The 22,904-nt window shown below is 39.8% G+C and overlaps 1 protein-coding gene across 6 annotated transcripts in view; it reads left to right on the forward strand.

The window, feature by feature from the left end:
- The window catches only part of zc3h18 (zinc finger CCCH-type containing 18), a 248,614-nt gene that overhangs the window by 38,349 nt on the left and 187,361 nt on the right, over nt 1-22,904 (forward strand). For 5 of the 6 annotated variants that reach the window (XM_060837894.1, XM_060837895.1, XM_060837893.1 and 2 more), the window contains 3 exons: nt 9,983-10,067; nt 12,634-12,782; nt 15,555-15,569. In XM_060837894.1, the coding sequence (XP_060693877.1) occupies nt 9,983-10,067; nt 12,634-12,782; nt 15,555-15,569 (249 nt within the window). The remainder of the gene's footprint in view (nt 1-9,982; nt 10,068-12,633; nt 12,783-15,554; nt 15,570-22,904) is intronic. The other variant, XM_060837897.1, reaches the window with a different exon arrangement.

Below are 22,904 nucleotides of genomic sequence, written 5' to 3' on the forward strand. Positions count from 1 at the left end.
GCTCCTGGATCCCTCTCCCTGCCTCACTCACAGTCACACCCTCCTTACCCTGAACATTGGCCAAATTAGAGTATTTAGTGTAATGAATGTGACTGTCTCCTAAAACACAGCATTCAGGTAAATTCCCTCCTCCCTGATGTGTCACAATGTTTGAAGCTCAGACTCCTCATTAACTCTGAGCTGGAGTTCTTCCAGCTACCAACATTTACTACAGATAGCATTTTAAGTTTTTGCACATTATGCTCCATTTGCTAAATCTTTGTCCGTTGACTTAACCTATCTGTATCTTTGTTACGCTCCTTAAGTCCTCTTGAGAACTCCCTTTCCTATCTATGTTTGAATCATTAGCAAATTTAGCTGCCATATCTTTGATCCCATCCTCCAAATTATTTATATAATTTGTAGAGTTGAAGTCTTAGCATTGACCACTGTGGCATACCACTCATGAGATCTGCCAGCCTGAAAAAGGCAGATTTGTTCCTACTCTGTTTCCTGTTAGCAAGCCAATCTATTAACGTCAACATGTCAATCTCCTATTAATATCCCATACAACATGAGCTTTTATTTTCTGCAATAACCTTGGTGTGACACTTATGAAAACTCCTTTGGAAATCTAAATGCAATAGATTCATTGGTTCCCTTAGTCTACAGCACAGCTTCCTTTCTCAAATAACTCCAATTTTCCTTTGAGAAAACCATGTTGGTGCTATCTGAATATCTTGAATGGTCCCTAGTGTCCTGTTGTAATGTTTTAATAAAGCTTCAAATATGTTAAGCTAACTGGCCTGTAGTTTCCTGCTTTATTTGTTCCCTTTTCGAATAAAGAAGTGACATGAGCTATTTTGAAATCTATGTGAATCTTACCTGAATCTAATGAATTTTGGAAAATTGAAGTCATTGCAACAACTATTTCACTAGTTACTTCTTTTAAAACCCTTTTTAAGATGAAATCCATCAGAACCTAGGAATTTGACAACTCAGTTCCAGCAATTCACTCAGGACTACTTATTTGTTAATTATAATGACCTTGCATTCCTCCCTTTCTTTAAATTTCTGATTTGCAACTATTTTTAGGATGCTACTTGTATGCGGATAGACAGAAAATATCTGTTCAATTAATCTACTGACTTCATTACTAATTCCTCAGATGCATTTTCTGCAAGACCAACACTTTGCTTCTTCAAATATGTGAAGCATCTTTTCCAATCTTTTTATATTTTCAGTTAATGTTTTTTGTATTCTAACTTACATCTGTATTAATACTTTAGTTATTCTTTGCTGTATTTTATATTCTGCATGGTCTTCTGACCTGCTACCTGTCTTTTGCAGAATAATATATGAATATAAGTTTGCTTGCTGAACTGGAAGTTTAGTTTTTGGGCATTCCGTCACCATATTAGGTAATGTCATCAGTAAGTCTCCGGTGAAGCACTAGTGTTATGATCTGCTTTCTATTTGTGTTTAGGTTTCCTTGAGGTGGTGCTGTCATTTCCTGTTCTTTTTCTCAGAGGATGGTAAATGGAGTCCAAGTCAATGTGCTTGTTGATAGAGTTCTGGTTGAAATGCCATGCTTCTAGGAATTTTTGTGCATGTCTCTGTTTGGCATCTCCTAGGAGTTCTCCAGCACACTCTGTATAAACACATTGATTTGGACTCCATTTACTACCCTCCGAGAAAAAGAACAGGAAATGACATCACCACAGCAAATCACATCACCAACCCAAGGAAACCTAAACATAAATGGAAAGCAGGTCATAACACCAGTGCTTCATCAGAGGCTCATTGATGCTGTTACCTAGTATGGTGATGAAATGTCTGAAAACGAACCTTCCAGTGAGCAAACTTACATCCAGAACCTCAACATTAACTACAAATCTTCTCCAAGCTCGCTAGGATAATATATATTAAAGTTTGGCATCACATTTATAACATTTTTAGTTAATTGTGCATGGCAGTTTAGAATTTTTCTTATTGGAATGTATCTATTCTCTGCTTTTTGGAATATCCACTTAAATATTTGCCACTGCATCTCTATTGACCTATCCTTAACCTAAATTGCCAGTTCATTTTCGCGAGCTCTGCTTTCATGACTTTATAACTGGAGTTTAAGTTCAAAATAATCGTTTGTACTCTTTCAGAAATTGTATGTAAAATACAATTGTATCATGGTCACTACTACCCTGTTACACTCACGATGAGTTCAGAAAATTAATTATAACTGAAACCAAAATTGCTGGAGAACATCGGATCTGGCGCATTTGTGAGGGGAAAGCGCAGTTAAAATTTTAAGTCTTGTGAGCCTTCATCAAGTGATCAGGTCCTGGTATAGTCTGCTGTCTGCTTGGTGCCATAACTTGCTGGGCTAATGATTTGGAGGAGCCAGTATTGGACTGGGGTGGACAAAGTTAAAAATCACACAACACTAGGCTATAGTCCCTACAGGTTTATTTGGAAGCACTAGTTTTGAAAGTACTGCTGCTTCATCAGGTGGTTGTGAAACAGGACCATAAGACATAGAATTTATAGCCCAAGATTACAGTGTCATGCAGGTGAAATGATGAATTGAACAATCATTTGTAGATCCTTCACTGAAGGATCCATGAAGTGTCTTTGGCAAGTAAGATTAAGGAGAATATCAAGCTATTTTATATACTAGGAACAAAAAGGCAGCCAGAGAAAAGATTGGTCCAATAAAGGAGAAAGGAGGGAATTTATGCATGGAGCCGGAGGAAACAAACACAGGGAGAATGTGCAAACTCCACACAGACAGATGCCCGAGGCTGGAACCGAACCTGGCACTCTGGCACTGCGAGGCAGCAGTGCTAACCACTGAGCCATCATACCACACCTATTGGTCAACTCAATTGGTTGGTGCAAGGAGTATAGAAATTGTGCAATCATGTTGCTGTATAAAACTTTAGTTAGCTTTAAAAAATGTCCCCAATTCATCTCATAAGAAAGATGTGAAAGCTTTAGAGAGGATTCAGAGGCGATTTACCACAATGCTGCCTGCACTGGAGGGTTGAGGGAGCTAGGGCTTTTCTCATTGGAGTGAAGAAGCATGAGAGATGACTTGATAGTGGTGTACAAGATGCTGAGAGGCATACAGAGGAATCTCGATTCTCTGAATATCAATTATTTGAATTTTGGATTATTGGAAGAAGACCTCAAGGTCCCGCAAAAACGTTACTGTACTGAAGAACATGTGAAAACGCTGGTAAAAACAAAAAAAACACAGGCGCCTCAAGCATCAGTGACTGGATTTTTTTTAGGTAAGGGTTAGTAGCTCTTTGCGAAAGTAAGTGCTTTATAGGGTATTCCCATTACAGAGTATTACCGGGCCATTTGTAACAACAGTGACTGAGAAAGTAAACACACGCTTGAGGCGGTGCTTCTGTCTTTCACTCGCAACATTGAGTTCACGGAAACTGGCAAATGCTCTTGTGATTGTAGGAGCTGTTTGGGACCTTGCTTAATGCTGGGATTTCATATACTTTTGTGACAGTTCTTCTCAGTTTAACCTCAATTTGCAGAATGCAAAGATTAGTTTGTTTAAATAACAGACTCATCAAAATTGTAGATTTAAACAAACTCTCCGGTAGAGCACAACGTTAGATCAGTATGCCTTCCCTTGTTTAAGGTCAGATTGATTATCCAAATAATCAGTTATCTGAACAAAATAGTGCCTGCCCATCTCGTTCAGATAATCGAGGTTTTTCTGTAGATAGAGTGGATAGCCGGGAACTTTTTCCCATGGGGGAAATGTTGATCATGAGGGGACAGAATTTCAACGTGATTGGGAATGTTTAGGGGCAATGTCAGAGGTAGGTTCTTTACTCAGAGAGTGGTGGGTGCATGGAATGCACTGCCAGCAATGGCAGGAGAATCAGATATGTTAGGGACATTTAAGCACTTAGATAGGCACATGAAAATTAGTGCTGAAAAATGTGTTGCTGGAAAAGCGTAGCTCTGATCTCCAGCATCTGCAGTCCTCACTTTCTCCTACATGAAAATTAGTACAAGGAAGGGTATGTAGGTTAATCTGATCTTAGAGTAGAATAACAGACCAACACAACGTTGAGGGCCGAAAGGCTTGTATTGTGCTATACTGTTCAACATAGTTCTAGTTCTAATTCGTAAAAAAGGGCTTGTGCCCGAAACGTCGATTCTCCTGCACCTTGGATGCTGCCTGACCTGCGCTTTTCCAGCAACACATTTTCAGCTCTAATTCGTCAGTCGCATTATACAAATTTGCATTAATGGAAAACATGTTACAACAGAACGACCTGTATTAAGAAGGCAGAAGTGTTGAGTGACTTGAAAAATATTAGGATCAACATGCCCCTAGCACCTGATGGGTTTTATCCCTGGATACTAAGGGAAGAGACTGCTGGGACTAACAGAGGACGTTGTAGTCATGGACAAGGCCCCAGAAGACAAGAGAATAGCCACTGTTGTTCATTTGTTTAAGAAGGGCAAGAGGGATAAGCCAGGAAATTTTCAGCCGGTGAACTGTACTTCAGTGGTAGGGAAATTTTGGAGAAGATTCTTCAGGACAGGATTAACTCGCATTTGGAAAAGAATGGATTTATGAGTGACATACAGAGTGACTTTGTGTAGAGGAAGTATTGTCTCATAAATTTGTTTGTGTTTTTTGAGGAGTTGACAAAGGTGATTGAGGGTAGAACAGTGGATGTAGTCTACATGGACATAAGCATTTGACAAGGTCCATCTTGGTAAATTGGTTCAGAAGATTAAGTCACACGAGATCCACGGTGAGTTGGTAAGTTAAATATAACATTGGCTTGGTTATTGAAGACAGCATAGTTGTGAAGGGATGTTTTTCAGACTAGAGGTCTACAACCATTGGTGTTCCACAGGATCAATGTTGGGACTTCTGTTGTTTGTAATTGATAGAAATGACTTAGATGAAAATGTTGGTGGTCTGATTAGTACATTTGCAGATGACACAAATTGGTGGAGCTTTGGATAGTGAAGAAGATTGTCAAAGGATACAACAGGATCTAGATCAGTTGGAAAGTTGGGTGGAGAAATAGCAGTTGGAGTTTAATCTGGACAAGTTTGAGGTGATGCATTTTGGGAAGTCAAATGCAAGAGGAACGTGGGCAGTAAATGGCAGGACCCTCAGGAAGTATTGGTATACTGAGAAATCTTGGGTTTTAAGTTGAAAGTGGCAACACAAGTGGATAATGTAATATAAGAGTTGGCAAGCCTTGTTATAGCTGCATAAAACTTTAGTCACATTTGGAATGTTACATAGAGTTCTGGCTGCCACACTACAGAGAGGGTGTGAAGGCTTAGTAGAGGATGACGAAGAGATTAACTGGGATGTTGTCTGGATTGGAAGGTAGTAGTATAAGGAGAGATTGGACAAACTTGGATTGTTTTCGGTATAGTGTTGGAGGCTGAGGTGGCCTGATAGAATAATATATAATTAAGAGGGGCATGCGTAGATTGCATAGTCAGAGTCTTTTTCTCTGGGTGGAAATAGCAAATACTGTGGGGGGGTGGGTCCAAGGTTTAAAGTGAGAAGGTGAAAGGAGCTGTGCAACGCAAGTTCTTTGTGCAGAGGCTGGTAGGTGCCTGGAACATACTGGCAGAGAACATCATAGAAGCAGAGGTGATAGCAACATTTCAGAGGCATTTAGACAGACACATCGACAAGCAGGGAATAGAAGGATATGGACCACGTGCAGACAGATGGATTAATTTAGAATAGCATCATGCTCGGTGCAGCTAGATTGAGCTGAAGGGCCTATTGCTTAACTGTACTGCTCTGACATGTTCAACAGCACATGGCATTCAAACTGACTTACATTTAAGAAACTATTTCCTGAACACTTCTGCCAGTCTCATTCATGCTTAGTGAAAAACTGATCTTTGTCAATTTATACCTTTTACTCTTGATATATCTTTATCCTTTTCCATAACTGCACTAAATATGACTGGGTTATGCTGGTTTAGAAGAATGAGAGTGGATATGCTTGAAACATAGAATTCCATGAGGGCTGGACAGGCTAGATATAGGGAGAATATTTCCTCTGGTTTAGGAGTCTAGAGGTAGTGGTCACAGGGTCAGGATACAAGGTACTTCATTACAACTGAGATAAGGAAATAATTCTTCACTGAGGATGGTCACCTTGTTGAATTCACTACTACAGAAGGCCGCTGAATATATTCAAAAAAAGGTTAATAACTTTTGAAATATTGAAGATATCAAGATGTATGGGGAGGAAGTAGGAATATAGCATTGGGATAGAGGATCAGCCATGATTGGCCTCCTACTCCTAGTTGTTGTAACAGCCACAAAAATGCTCTTCTGCCAATGCCACTTCCACTTGTTCAGCTTCAATTAATAAAATTAAGTCCAGAGCTGTCTCTTCTACGAACGTACAACCATTTTCACAGAAGTGTATTAATGTAGAAGGAGGCCATTCAGTCCATCACGTCTGCATCAACTCTTCAAACAAGCATTATCGCCAAGTAGGGATTTGGTTAGCTAAGTTGGCTGGACAGCTGGTTTATGATGGAGAGTGGGTTCAATTCCTACTCCATGAGATTACCGTGAAGGGGTCTTCAACCTCTCCCCTTGCCTGAGGCGTGGTGACCCTCAAGTTAAACCACTAGTTGTCTCTCCCTAATAAGACAGCAGCCTTACGGTCCTCTGGGATGATGTCAACTTCACCTATTACCTAGTGCCAATTTCCTACCTTTTTCTGATTTCCTTGCACGTTATTTCTAAGCAAATAATTGTCCAATGCTGTTGTGAATGTCTCAATTGAACCCACACTTGAAGGCAATACATTCCAGACCCTAACAACTGTGTGCTTTTGTGTGTGTGTGTGTGTGTGTGTGTGTGTGTGTGTGTGTGTGTGTGTGTGCGTGTGTGTGTGTGTGTGTAGGGGTGCTGTGGAATTTCTCCCCATATTTGCTCCTTTACAAACACTTTAAATCTATCCTTTTTTGTTCTTGTAACTCAACAAGTTTTTTTTTCCCCTAGCCACACTATCCATAAGATTGAGAGTCTGGAGTCACATATAGGCCAGTCCAAGTGTGGACAGCAGATTTCTTTTCCTAAAGGATCTGATCAAATCACATGTAGTTTTGCGGCTTGATTGTCTCAATAATGATGACTGTGGAACTAAGTTTTAGTTTTGGACATTTTGTTAATTGAATTTAATTCTACCAATTGTTGTAGCAGGATTTGACCCTATGTCTCCAGAGGTGCAGCCTGAGCCTCTGGATACCTGGTCTGTTGAGATTTGCACCACTTCACCATCTCTCCAGTGCCAACTTAGCTATGCAAATAGTGATATTAGGTGCAGATTTTCAGTTTAATATCTGCTGCTGCAAACAACATCTGCTTGGTTTTAATTTTGGATGCATTTAGCTGAAATGCAAATTGAGTATTTTCTGTAGCAAGTAATTGATGCAAGAAAAATATTTGAAATCTCCCCATGCCTTCAGTACTCAAATCCAGATTACATGCATAAGTGTTGGACAATTGTTCAACGCTGACTGCTGACTGGTACTACTTTTTCCTCATTTAAAAATATGTGGAAGCAGTACTTTCTGTCAATGAAACTCAGCAGGTCTGGCAACATGTGTGGGAAGAAAACAGAGTTAATGTTTTGAGGCAGGTGACTCTTGTTAACTCAATGTGACTCAATGTTATCTCTGTTTTCTTCCCACAGACGCTGCCAGATCTGAGTTTCACCAGCAATTTCAGTTTTTGTTCCAGATCTCCAATATCGACAGTTCTTTGTTTTATTTTAGTACATATCACTGTTCCTTTATCACTAAGTGTGTTTGTGCAAAATATTCTGTAAATGTGTGTGTAAAACCTTTTTTTAAACTGAGAACATCTGGTTCAGTTAATGAGTTCATTTGGGTGCTTTGTGTGTGTGGGTGGGGAGGTTGCAGGTTCATCTGGATGAAATATTTTGTGACCTCTGGGCATCTTGAAGCATTTTATAGACAATACAGTACTTTTGGAGTATAGATTGTCATAATGTAACAAGTGTGGCAGCCAATCTGTGTTTAGCAAACTCTCACAAATACCAATGTGATTATGATCAAAGTGTGTTGTTGTGATATGTTAACTGACTTGTTGGAGTTTTGTGAAGAGATAGCAGAGAGGTTTGATTGAGGAAGTGCTGTTAATGAGGTGTGTGTTTATATCAGAAGACATTCTGATTAAGTGCCACATATTGGACTGTTGACAAATCAGGGCTTTTTCTTTAGAATTTCTGAATAGGACATAAACAACACTTGGAGAGGTGAATTGAGAACAGGTTAGGCCATTCAACCTGACAAGTCTGCTGTACCATTCAACAAGATCTGACAAAGATCTCTCCCCAATAATCTTTGAATTTCTTTGATCTACTACTGCCTTAAAAATGTGCCCACCTCCACTGGCTTCTGAGACAGAGATCCAATGTGTTTCAGTCCTCTGAAAGAGAAAATTCATCTCATGTCTGATCTAATAGAGCAGACCCTAATTTTAAAACTGTGTCTGGATCACAGAATAAATTTCAGCTCAGGGACTTGCGTATATAAGTCAAAAGGCATCTGGATGGGTATATGAATAGGAAGAGTTTAGAGGGATATGGGCCAAATACTGGTAAATGGGGCTAGATCAGATTGGGATATCTGGTTGGTGCAGGTGAGTTGGACTGAAGGATCTGTTTCCATGCTGTATGACTCTGACAATAACTCATAAGTCATTTCAAGTTACAGTAAATTGAAAGTGTAGTTCATAAAACAAACAGTATTGCACTCTTTTTAAGAGAGGAGTATAGAATATAAGCAAGGGCAAGGAGTTAAACTTGTAGAAGACACACATTTGATCTCAACAGGAAGAGAGATGCAAAGATCCCGGGGAAGTTCCAGATAATATGCATCAAGATGGTTCCAGAGATAAGGAACTTAATTTATGAAGGTAGATTGAAATAGCTGGGACTGTTGTCTGTGGGGACTAAAAGGTTGAACGGAGATTTGGTGGGACCTGGAAGGAGTGGATGGGAGAAAGTTCTCACTGGTTGAAAGATTGAGAACAAGAGGGAAAGCTATAAGGTAATTGTCAAAAGAAGCAATGAGTTTTGTGGAAATACAGTCAGTGATTAACGTCTGGGATTCACTGCCTGAGTTTGTGGTGCAGAAATATTCTTTTGAGGCACACAAGGAAGTATGGAATTGTTATCTAAAAAGAAGAATGTTGAGGGTTATGGACTGGAAGGGGATTAGCATTGGGTGAATTGCCCCTTCAGTTGGAAATTGTGCAGACGTTGTGGACCGAATAGCCGCCTCCTGTAGTGTTCTAATTCTGTGATTTGAGAAATTAAAGATCTGCCAGGAAAAGCAGGGAATAGCTATCCTGCTTCTCAAAATAATGTTGTGGGATTGTTTACATCTACCCCATGATCCTTCCAGCTACTTTTAACTGCACACTGAATCCTATTAACTTGCACGTTTCTGGCTCCTTTCTGCTAGTCAGGCACAGTTTAATTCATTGAGCCAGTTAAGTTGGTTACTCCCATTAATTGTTTATCTTGTTCAGATTCCACTGAAACTGTTTATTCAAAATTAAGTGAACCTTATTCATATGAATTGCATAATCATTATTTCAACATTATACTATTTGTTCTATTTATCCACTATAGAAAATTGTACATAAGTAGAAGTAATTTGAGGAAATAAATTAAAATGTTTATGCACATCTGTGTTTCCAAACATTAATAATTGAGATGTAGGAAGTTACCATGACGGTCCCGTCTTCTCAATCCTACCTTTGCCTGAGGCATGGTGATCCTCAGGTTAAACTCACCACCAGTCATCTTTGTTTAATGAGGAAGCAGCCCTATAGGAGGACTTTGGTATTCTTCATACAAGATGACTGATTTGCTTTCTCTTCGTTACTTTTTTTTCCATGGTGACCTTTTCTTTAACCTCCTGTTACTAGGATGATGATCTTGAGGAAGGTGAAGTGAAAGATCCCAATGAGAGAAAAGTCCGACCAAAGCCTATCTGCAGATTCTACATAAAAGGTAATCCCCGATTTGGGGAAATATCTGAATTCTAATAGCTTCTTAAAGTGTAAGATGAAAAAGTAGCCTGAAGAATATTCTTTTTGAGCTTGTTTCACCTGGATTCTCTTGCAGGATTTGTTATCTGTTTACATGTAATTTTCTTTGCAATTTAATTTTTAAGCTTGCAAAAGAGGCGTAATAAGCAAAGACAGTTTAAATTAATCATTTAAACAAATGCATTTGCTCTTGATGAAGGGTTAATGGTATACTTTAATGTTGTTATGCTGTCTGCTCTTATATTTAAAAATGCAAAAATTATTTTTATATCAGAATTTGGAATGTGTTAAAAAAAACTCACAATCATGTTATTGTTTTTAATCTAATCTTTGCTTCAGTCACTTAACTGTATTAATACCTTCCAATTGCTTTCACATTTAACTCACCAATCAACACTTTGCTGTTGTAAGCTTCTGTGACATCACAAACTTTACTAAAATATTTGCGACTCACTTATCACAGAGTGGAGTATGTGGGCATTGGATCACCATGTGATTGTGGAATACAAAATAATGAATTAAATTAGGCCATCTGGTCCTTCAAGTCAGCTTTATCTTGACCATAGTCAAGCCTTATCTGCAAAATTCCAGTTTCTCATTCTGACCCCATATTCCTTGATTCCCTCTGTGACACTAGATCAGTAAATTTGTCCACATCTCAATCCTATTGACTAACTTCTTATTCTGAAACTATAAGCTATGGCTGTTCATCTTAGGCATCAGTTAAAGAAAATAGTGTTAAAAGAAAATGGCAAACAAACAATGAAACCTTTGAATTTCTGCCCAAGTTGCTTGCACTAAAAACCAAGAGATTAATTTTTAATTCCTGGACACTCCAGGACAATCGTGAAAAGTCGGTAGTCCTATCTTTTTCATGGTATAGGCAACAATGCTTTCTGTCTGCTTTGAAATGTGTTTCTAAAATTGGGAAGGATTTCAGTTATTTATCCATCAACACACAGGCTGGGTACGCCCCAGTTTTTTCAAATCTGCCAGCAACACAATTTTATTAGATGATATTAACTCAGCTGATCTCAAAAGTGACTGCTGTCATAATATTGTAAGGAAAATCCAGGAGAATAGCACTAAATCTTAATGCTCATTTAGAGTGCTGGTGTAGATGTGATGGGCTGAATGATCCCCTTCTGCACCATAACAATTGTGATTCTGTGATATTTTCTAAAGATGACCTAAACTATAGTGAAGACCAATGAGTTGGAAGCAAGCACTCTTCGAGAGTGCACTTTTAGGCATGCAACAATCACTGGCTGAATTGGGGAACGCCAACCTTTGAAAAATATTTGCTGGAATCAAATGTTCATTTGAAATGTAGATGAGCGGAATAAAAGCTGGACCTATTAGTTTAAATTGTAAACATCACAATCTTCATCTGAAATTGAAACACAATTTGAAGCTGTACATACCAATGTAGTAAACATGCTGTTCTTCAAATAGCTCCATTAATCTCTTTTATCAAGTAAAATTTTAATTTTAGCATCTGAAAGTAGGTACTGAGCATTTTTGATTTTAAAGCACAGTGAGCGAAGTTGGAATATCGAGGGAGAGTTAAGGGATATGATGCCCTCGAAGCTGTGCTGCAGAGGGTGGAGCAGTGAAAGGGAAACATGTGGTTTGGGTATAGTGATAAGAGGGTTTCAGCTGGAACATAGGACTGGAGGGTGTTGCTGAGGTGATGAAAGTAGGACGTTGCATTTGTATTGCAGGAGAAAGTGAGGACTGCAGATGCTGGAGATCAGAGCTGAAAATGTGTTGCTGGAAAAGCGCAGCAGGTCAGGCAGCAGCCAAAGAGCAGGAGATTCGACGTTTCGGGCATGAGCCCTTCTTCAGGAATTCCTGAAGAAGGGCTCATGCCCGAAATGTCGATTCTCCTGCTCTTTGAATGCTGCCTGACCTGCTGCGCTTTTCCAGCAACACATTTTCAGCATTTGTATTGCACCTTCATTTACTCGAGGCCCAAATTGCTTCACAGCGCGTAAATTCACTTTTTAATACATCATTTGGCTGCAGTGTTTAATTATGTGTCAGGGTCCCACAAATAGTTAATAAATTTGATTTGGTGAATTGTTATTTGCAGAATGGTGTTGATCAGAACATTGGGAGAGCTGTTTGATTTCCTTCAAATGTCCCGTTTCTTTACATCTGCCCAGCAGATACTCTATTTAATGCCTATTGAAAATGGTGACCTGTCCTCAAGCCCTTGTTCAGTGACAGACTGCATTGTTAACTTCGATGATGTGTTTACGCCCTGGTATAATACTTGATACCATAACTTCTTTACTGAGCTGCGAATGCTGCTCTCCCAAGTCAACATGTCCAGCATCAACGTACTTATCGGTCAAAGTTTGTTTGGCAGAGTATGTTGGTGCTGACTCAGTTAAGCCGTACTTAGAACGACATAGATTGATAGATGAATAATTCAATTATTCCTTACTATTAGCTTGTGTTGAAACATAACTAAACATATTGAATTTTCTGTTCTCAGTATTCTTAAATCTATTGTTTTATAGGTAACTGCACGTGGGGAAATAATTGTCGATTTATTCATCCAGGAATAAATGACAAAGGAAATTATTCACTGATAGCCAAACCAGATCCTTTTTCACCAAATGGAGGACATCACCTGGGACCTCATCCACTAATGCAGGCCAACCCTTGGGTAAGTGAACACTGGTTGTTATAATGCAAACATTGACCATTTGGCCAAACAATGTTGTGGTAATTTCCTAAGCCACCTTATCTATCTCATTCCTGCTCCTCTTAAATATTACTCATTTTCATCTATTTTTTGAAATTCCTTTTAAAAATATATTTATGGATTCTGTTTTAACTGTTTGACATCTATATCATCTATCTGAAGGTTTCTTTTGCTACATTCCTTTAATTTATTTTAACGTATTTATCCCATTTGTTCTATCTGGAATAACGCAATTCAAGATGATTGCTTCTGGGCTGCCAGCTTACCACTAAGTTTCTCTCCTTTATAATTCCACCTGTTACCATTCTTGAACTCCTCTTCTCTAGACTCTGTTTCTATACTTCCTCCACTCCTGGTTGTGCCTGCATATAGCTCCATCTACAAATTGAAGTCAGTTGTAATAAATTATAGTTTCGCTTCAACTAAATCATTTTGATGATGGTGTTTATAATTTCTGAATTGTTTTCTGTCAAGCACCTGATCTCGTTCCAGCTCTGAAATTTTTCCTTTTATGTACAGGCACTCTAAACTTGTTGCAAAGAGATTATAACATAGAACATAGAAAAGTACAGCACAGTACAGGCTCTTCAGCCCATGGTGTCGTGCCAAGGATTATTTCTAATCTAAAATAAAATAACCTGACCTATGCTCCCCTCAATTCACTGCTGACCATGCACATGTCCAGCAGTTGCTTAAATGTCCCTAATGATTCTGCTTCCACAACTCCAGCTGCAATGCATTCTATGCACTCACAACTCATTCGGCAGCACGGTGGCACAGTGGTTAGCACTGCTGAATGGTCTTCTGTAACTTCAAATAATGTTGATGCTTTTTACATTTCCTATGCCTTGCTCTGTCTAAGCATCTGATGATCTGTCTGTGCTTGGTTGCAATGATGTTCCTGTACTCCTCACAAAACAACGCATTTTACTGTATCTAGGCACATGAGACTATAATAAATCAAATCAAACCTTCAGTAAGCAGAAATGGAAACCACTCAATGTCAGGCTGGCAGATATCTGAGATTGCACTATTTTCCAGGATGTCTGACATGTCTCTTAATTTGATTAATTCTATTTGTTGGCATTGCTTGAAGATGTACTGGTATTCCGAGAAATGGGAACATACTGAAACTGGTTTGAAGATACATTTTGTCATGTATGTTTCTGTAAATGGAAACATATTATACAATGATTGTGCTCCTGTTCTGTCCTTCACTACTTGTCTAAAATGGGACATGCAGCTCTGGCAGTTCTACCATTTCTGATCCATCTGATTTACTAATTTTATGATGAGTTTGGAGGTTAGATTGAAGATAGAACATAGAAAAATACAGCGCAGTACAGGCCCTTCGGCCCTTGATGTTGTGCCAATCCAAGCCCACCTGACATACACTAGCCCACTTTCCTCCATTCCTGATGAAGGGCTTATGCTCGAAACGTCGAATTCTCTATTCCTGAGATGCTGCCTGGCCTGCTGTGCTTTGACCAGCAACACATTTGCAGCACTTTCCTCCATATGCCTATCCAATGCCCGTTTAAATGCCCATAAAGAGGGAGAGTCCACCACTGTTACTGGCAGGGCATTCCATGAACTCACGACTCGCTGACTAAAGAATCTACCCCTAACGTCTGTCCTATACCTACCACCCCTTAATTTAAAGCTATGCCCCCTCGTAATATCTGACTCCATACGTGGAAAAAGGTTCTCATTGTCAACCCTATCTAAACCCCTAATCATCTTGTACACCTCTATCAAGTCACCCCTAAACCTTCTTTTCTCCAATGAAAACAGCCCCAAGTGCCTCAGCCTTTCCTCATACGATCTTCCTACCATACCAGGCAACATCCTGGTAAACCTCCTCTGCACCCGTTCCAGTGCCTCCACATCCTGCCTATAGTATGGCGGCCAAAACTGCACACAACACTCCAGATGGGGCCGCACCAGAGTCTTATGCAACTGCAACATGATCTCAGGACTCTGGAACTCAATTCCTCTACCAATAAAGCCCAGTACACCATATGCCTACTTCACAGCACTATTTACCTGGTGGCAACTTTTAGAGATCTGTGTACATGGACACCAAGATCCCTCTGCTCATCCACGCTACCAAGTATCCGACCATTAGCCCAGTACTCCATCTTCTTGTTACTCTTACCAAAGGGAATCACTTCACACTTAGCGACATTGAACTCCATTTGCCACCTTTCTGCCCAGCTCTGCAGCTTATCTATATCCCGCTGTAACCTGCCACATCCTTCCTCACTGTCATAGTGAGGAAGATACGGAAAAGATTGTAAAAGACAGTGTTACTTGGTCAGTTGACGAGCTCTAAATTTGTTCTTGTACGAATATCTGTAAAAACAACCGATGAGAACTTGAGCAAACTCGTGTAAGGAGTGGGTCTGGGTCGGATGCTCTGGAGGTTTGGTATGGACTTGAATGGCCTGCTTCCACATTGTTGGGATTTTGTGATCTCCATAGTATACATCTCAGTAGCCCTTGGTTACAGAGACAATAGGCTGTTATCGGTGGGTCTAAGCATTTGATCAGGCAGTAAGTTATCTGAAGAAAACTTACTTTCAGAGAATAGATAAGGCATTATGTAATTCAAGCATGGCTATTAATCAAATCAAATCTCTCTAATCAACAATCCAGAAATTAGGCAGAACGTTTAAAATTAAATGTTAAAGGCTCTCTTTTTAATGATATGGTTTTCTGTTTTCTTTCCAGGAAACACATGTTTTGGTAAGTACTGATTTAAGCTAAGTTTATAAATCTCACTTAAATGCTTTGTAGTCTAGTCATACTTTTGTAAAGTTTGAGTGCCATCAAGAGCTTCCTAAACTCAGAAATTTCTTGTTGGAGGAGGACTTTTTGAGAGAGGACTAGAAGGAAAAAAGATCAAGCAAGAGGTTTTTGACACTGTGCCTCAGTACACATGATAATAAATTCAGTTCAAGTTCAATTCAGTTGGTTGAAATTCTCATGTGGATTGTTAGGCAGCTACAAACTGACAAAGCCCTTGAGGAGAAGATACTGAGGGACAAGGTATAAGCACATTTGGAAGAGAATGGACTAGTTAGTGACAGGCCGCATGGTTTTGTACGGAGGAAGTCATTCCTCACCAACCTGATTGAATTTTTTGAAGAGGTGGCAAAGGTAATTGATGAGGAAAGAGCTGTGAATGTAGTTTATGTGGACTATAGTGAAGCATTTGATAAAGTCTCATGGCAGACTGGTTTAAAAACTAAAATCACATGAGATTCGGGGTGGGCTGACTAGATGGATACAAAATTGGCTTGGTTATAGAAGACAAAGTAGCGGTGGAAGGATGCTTTTCAGAAAGGAGACTGGAAACTAGCAGTGTTCCTTTGTTGTTTGTAGTGTATAAATAAATGATCAGGAGGAAAATGTGGGTGGCCTAATTATTAAGTTTTCAGATGGCATGAAGATTGGTGGAGTTTCTGATAATGCCGATGATTGTGAAAACATCCAATAGGATATAGATAGATTGGCGAGTTGGGCACAGAAATTGCAGGTGAATTTAATCCAGACAAATGTGAGATGATGCATTTTGGATAATCAAATTTAGGTGTGAATTATTCAACAAATGGCGGAACCCTTAGAAACACCAACATACAAGGATCTGAATGTGCACGTCCACATTTCCCTAAAAGTGGCAACACAGGTGACCACTTGATTAAGAAGGCATGCAGCATTCCTTCATCGGCTAGGGCACGGAATACAAGAGTTAGCAAGCTATGTTGCAGCTTTGCAAAACCCTTGTCAGGCTGCATTTGGAGTATTGTGTGCAGTTTTGGTCACCACACAGCCTGAAGGATGTGGAAGTTTTGGAGAGAGTGCAGAGAAGGCTCACCAGGATGTTGCCTGGTTTTGAAGGCATCGGTTATAATGAAAGGTTAAAAAGACTAGGATTGTTTTCACTGGAAAGATGGCAACTGATAATAGGGCAGATCGAGGTCTATAATATTGTGAGAGGCATAGATATAGGGTAGATCGTAAGAGGCGAAAATGAGAACTGCAGATGCTGAAAATCAGAGTCAAAGAGTATGGTTCTGGGAAAGCACAGCAGGTCAGGCAGCATCTGAGGAGCAGGAGAGTCGATGTTTCGGGCAAAAGCCCTTCACCAGGAATAAGGGCTTTTGGCCAAAGTCAACTCTCCTGCTCCTTAGATCGTCAGGGGCTTTTTCCCCAGAGTTGAAGTTTCAGTTACAAGGATGCACAGGTTCAAAGTGAGAGCGGGAAAGTGTGAGGGATGTGCAAGAGAAGTTTTTCACTGAGTGGTTGGATCCTGGAATGCACTGCTAGAAGAGGTGGTGGCAGCAGGCACATTTGCAACATTTTAGAGCCATCTGGTTGGTCACATGAATAGGGGGAGGCAATAGAGGGATACGGACAAAAGAAGGGCAGATAGTTTATTATTTTAGTTTAGTTAGGGCATGATCATTGGCACATGCTTGGAGAGCTGAAGGGCCTGTTCCTGTGCTGTACTGTTCTTTTTTTTTTGTTCTTTGCTCCAGTCCAGTGCAATAACATGAGCCATTGGTTATCTGAGAAAATTCAAATGGAATGACATAATGCGATCTCTCAAATATCCCAGAATCCTGAATAATAAATTTTGAATTTAACTTGTTTGGTCATATCCCTATCTCATAACATTTGTGGTGCAAAAGTTTTTTTTTCTGTATATTTCTGAATTTCAACAAAATCGACGAAATAGAGAAAACTCCTCTCTGAGGAGTTGAGAGTTTGTGTATAAATCTGCAAAGTATTCACCTGAGGTAATGGGACAGTGATACACTGTTGGGAGAGGCTTCCTCTGGGAGCCGCCAATTTTAACTGTGGACCTGCAAAGTGTTATGCATCAGGTCAAACAAAATATCCTGCTAATTGCCTCCTCCTTTCCACGCCCGATTGGTGAGTTATTACTACCACATGTTGAACACCAGTTTGAAGAATTGCTGAAGATGGCAATAGCACAGAATGTACTCACTGGGGAAATTGAGCATCTATCACCAAGGAGAAAGTGAGGTCTGCAGATGCTGGAGATCAGAGCTGAAAATGTGTTGCTGGAAAAGCACAGCAGGTCAGGCAGGATCCAAGGAACAGGAAATTCGACGTTTCGGGCATCAGCCCTTCCTGATAAAGGGCTTATGCCTGAAACGTCGAATTTCCTGCTCCTTGGATGCTGCCTGACCTGCTGTGCTTTTCCAGCAACACATTTTCAGCGTCTATCACCAAGAGTGATTTGGTAGACTACTCCTGACTGAACTGCAAAGTCAAAACGTCATGGCAGCAGTCACAGTCTAGCAGCTGGTGTTGTGGGAATGGAACAGGAATGGACCCTTCAGCCCACGATGTTGTGTCGAACATGACACCAAATTAAATTAATCCCTTCAGCCTGCTCTTGGTCCATATTCCTGTATCACCTGCAAATTCATGTGCTTATCTAAAAGTCCCTTAAATGCCTCTATCAAATCTGCCTCCACCATCACCCCTGCAGTGCATTCCAGATTCCTATCATTCTGTGAAAAGCCTGGTCATCACATCATTTTTGAACTTTGCCACTCTAATATTAAATGCCTGTCCCCTAGAATTAGACATTTCAACTCTGGGAAAAAGATTCTAACCATCAACCGCATGTGGGCATCTCATAACTTTATAGACTTCTATCAAATGTCGCCTCAGCTTTCACCATTCCAGAGAGAACAACCCATGTGTTTCTAGTCTCTCCATATACCTTATACTCTAAAATACAGGCACCATCCTGGGAAACATCTTATGCACCCACTCCACATCCTTCCTGTAATGTAGCGAGCAGAATTAAAGCAATTTTCTAAGTGTGGCCTATCCAAAATCTTATAAAGCTGCAACATGACATCCTAACTCATGTGCTCCGTACCCCATCCAATAAAAGCAAGCATGCTGTCTTTGCCACCTTATGTATTTGCATGGCCACTTTCAGGAAATTATGGACTTGACCGCCAAGATCTCTCTGTACATCGGTGTTTCCTTATCTCTGAGCTAGGAAGCCTGAGTTCAAGACCTATCTATACCATAGAGGTGGGATAACATCTCTGAATAGGTTGATTAGAAAATATCTACTGCACAGTCAAACTATTCAGGATAAAACAGTCCTCTTGTTTGGTACCCCATCCACCTTCGATGTTCACTCCCTTCATTGTTGCAGCATCTGTATCATCTACAAGGTACACTGCAGGAACTCATCAAAGGTCTTCCAGTCACAACTGTCCAAACCCATGACCACTTTCATCTAGAAGGACAAGGGCAGCAGCTGCCTGGGAATGCCACCCTTGTAGTTTCCCCTCCTAGCCACACACCATCCTGACTTAGAAATATATCATGATTTGGAGATGCTGGTGTTGGACTAGGGTGTACAAAGTTAAAAATTACACAACACCAGGTTATAGTCCAACAGGTTTAATTGGAAACACACTAGCTTTCGGAGCGACGCTCCTTCATTAGGTGATAGTGGAGGGCTCAATCCTAACACACAGAATTTATTGTAAAATTTGCAGTGTGATGTAACTGAACTTATACATTGAAAAATTGATTGTCTGTTAATTTCTCACCATTCCTTCACTGTCAAATTCCCTAAATCACGGAGCTGTCTTCTTCACAGCACTCTGGGTAACTCTACACCGCCAGCACTGCAGCATTCAAAAAGGCGCCTGACCACACCCACCACCAGAGAAACTGTGGATGGGCAATAATTCTACACTAGCCAGCGATAATTACATCTCAAGACCAATTTTTTTTCAGAAGCAGTGCAGTTTGTGTTTGCTGAACTTCGCACTGTTCAAGTGAATATTTACACCTCAAATTTCAGTAAGTCAAGGTTCACACTCCTGGGATACGAAGGAGTGATTCCAAACCACGTTCAACTGCCATCAAGCCAAACAAAGCACTGCAGTTAATGGTAGCTACCTGCAGGTGGCCCTGTTGAGCCAAAATAGCTGCAGTCAAACACCATAAATCTTACTAATTTCTGAGCAGTTTGCAGTTGCACTTGCCAGTGTTTTATTTTGTACTTACTGTAGAATTTACGTTGATTATTGACTTTCTGGTAAAGATGGAGATCAGTTGCATTGAATTACCGAGTACAAAGATTAGTGTAACATTTTGATATGATTGTACTCATATGTACAACTTTTTTAAATCATAATTTATTTTCACATAGCGTTTAATTAGAAAAGCCATCCCTTGGCTTTTATAATAAGTCATCAGATAAAAATAATGTTTTTTGAAAGCAGGAATATTTGGAGTGATTTTGGACACTGCGATGGGCTTTGAGGAGATATTAGGAAAGGAGATCAAGGTTATGAGATTTTGAGATTGGAGTTATTCTGGAACATGAAGGGATCCAAGGAAGTGGCTGGAGAGATAGTGAATACATTGGCTGAAATGTCCTAGAATTTACTCGATTCTGGGAGGGATCTAGCAGACTGGAAAGTATTTAATGTGACATCCTTTCCAAGAAAGAAGGGAGACAGAAAACAAGAAATTACAGAGCAACCTCGATTACTTGAACGAGACAGACGGGGATTATTTTGTTTGGATAACTGAAAGTTCAGATAACTGATTGTTCAGATAATGGACAGCGTTTTTACTGCACCTTGAAATCTTGTTTGGATAATCCAAAATTTGGATAATTGATGTTCAGATAATCGAGGTTGTTCTGTGTAGGCAAGTTAACCTAACATCTATATGGGGAAAGAGGTAGTGTCCATTATTAAGGAAGAAATTGCAGCACATTTAACAGCTTAGCACAATCAAATCAAGGCGACACAATTTTATGAAAGGGAAATCTTTTTGACAAATTTACTAGAATTCTTTGAGGATATAATCAGCAGAGTTGATAAAGGGGGACCAGTGGATGCTGTGTCTTTAGATTTCCTGAAAGCGTTTGATAAGGTGCATATAAAAGGCTATTGCATAAAGTAAGAGCTCATGGTATTGGGAGTAATATGTTAGCATGAGTTAAGGACTAGTTAAAATCTACAAGGCAGTTGGGATAATGGATCTTTTCAGGTTGGAAATATGTAACAAGTGGTGTACCACATGAATCAGTCAGAGATTGTCAATTATTTACGATTTATCTTAACGCCATAGAATGGGGACAGAGCACAATGTATCCAGTTTGCTGACTTTACAAAAGTAGGTGGGGAGCATGTTGCGATGAGGACGTAAGGAGTTTAGATTGAGTGAGTGGGTAAGAAGTTGACCAATGGAGTTTCATGTAGTAACATGCTGTGCAATTAGGGATGGCAATAACCTCATCCTGGGAGTGAATTTTTAAAAATGCTATCAAGAGCAGCTAAGCAGGTTATGCCTTTATTCATTAGCGTTTAAAAGAATGAGATGTGTTGTGAGTGAAATACACAAGATTATTGAAAGGGTTTTGTAACAACATGGGGTAAACCCTTCTGCTAATTTGAACCAGACCCACGGAAAAACTCACCTTGCCTAGTAATTTGTTAAAGTATGAGTGACAAAGAACTACAAAAATCCATCTTTGTAAAAAAAACTCCAAGAAACACGAGAACGTTAAACACCAACCATCTACACTGTAATCTCTTTGATCAATTTATCAACCTCCCACTCTACAACACTATGCTGATTTGATAAAACCTTCGATTAAGTTTAACAAAAAAAATCACATTTCAAAACCAGCCAGTTGTCGCTTTTCCCTTGATATCGTCATATGTACTTTCCTGGGTCTTTTCTTTGGTCTTCTGCTTCACAAATTTCTTATGAAAAGATACCTTTCAGAGAGAGACTGTGCAGGCTGTATTTTCATTGATGCTGTTTGCCATTCTGGACAACTGTTCAAAATGCCAGATTTTATATACTGCAAAACATCAGACCACCTCATTGGTTTGATATAATCCAAAACTGTAGAATTGAAACTCGATTGGATTTTGGTATCTTGGGGCATAACTTAAACTGGATTAGCCAAATTCGAATTTGTTGTGTAACGTAGCAATGCAGCTTCAGCTATTTGTATCACAACCAAATGTTATATTTTAAATTTTTTCAGCACACTCTGTGCCTCTCTAGGTCCGTGCCAACTTCCACCCTCACTTAAAGATACAGTATACACCTACACCTCCATAATAGTTTGACAAGGTAGATGTTGAACAGATGTCTCCACTAATGGAGTCTTGGATTAGGGAACATAGCTCCAGCATAAAGGGACACTCATTTACCACTGAGGTTCAAAAGAATTTTTTTCCCCAGAGGGTAGTGAATGTCTGGAATACCCTATCCTAGAGGATTATGTAGGTTAGATCATTGAAAGTATTTAAAGAGGAGGTAGATTGATTATGATAACATATAGAGTTGAGGACAACGAGGAGTTGAAACAAAAGAGGACTTGAGATTTGAGGCATCCAGCTTGTCAGTGACGATCAGATATCCGAAATAAATCACGTACCATTTGCCAGCAATGGCTCATATCCCTCTAAACCCTTCCTATTCATGTACTGTCCAGATACCTTTTAAATGTTGTAATCCTACTAGCCTTCACCACCACCACTGGCAGCTCATTCCATACACACTGCACTCTCTGTGTGAAAATGTTGTCCCTTAGGTCCCTTTTACATCTTTTGCCTCCCACCTTAAACCTATGATTTTATCAACCTGCATAAGGTCACCCCTCAGCCTCTGATGCCCCAGGGAAAATAGCCCCAGCCTATTCAGCCTCTCCCTATAGCTTGAAACCTCCAATCCCGGCAACATCCTTGTCGATATTTTCTAAACCCTTTCAAATTTCACAACATCTTTCATGTAGCAAGGAGACTAGAATTGAATGCAGTTTTTGAAAATTGGCCTAACCAAAGTCCTGTACAGCTGCAACTTAACCTCCCAATGCCCATTCTCAATGCGCTGACCAATAAAGGCAAGTGTACCAGATCATTTCTTCTCTCCCCTGTCTACCTGAGACTCTGCTTTTAAGCAACTATGAAACTACGCCCCAAGGTCTCTTCGTTTGGCAACAATACCCAGAACCTTACATTAAGTGTATACATCCTGCTC

Source organism: Hemiscyllium ocellatum, chromosome 17, assembly GCF_020745735.1.
Source record: "Hemiscyllium ocellatum isolate sHemOce1 chromosome 17, sHemOce1.pat.X.cur, whole genome shotgun sequence".
NCBI classification, from domain to species: domain Eukaryota; kingdom Metazoa; phylum Chordata; class Chondrichthyes; order Orectolobiformes; family Hemiscylliidae; genus Hemiscyllium; species Hemiscyllium ocellatum.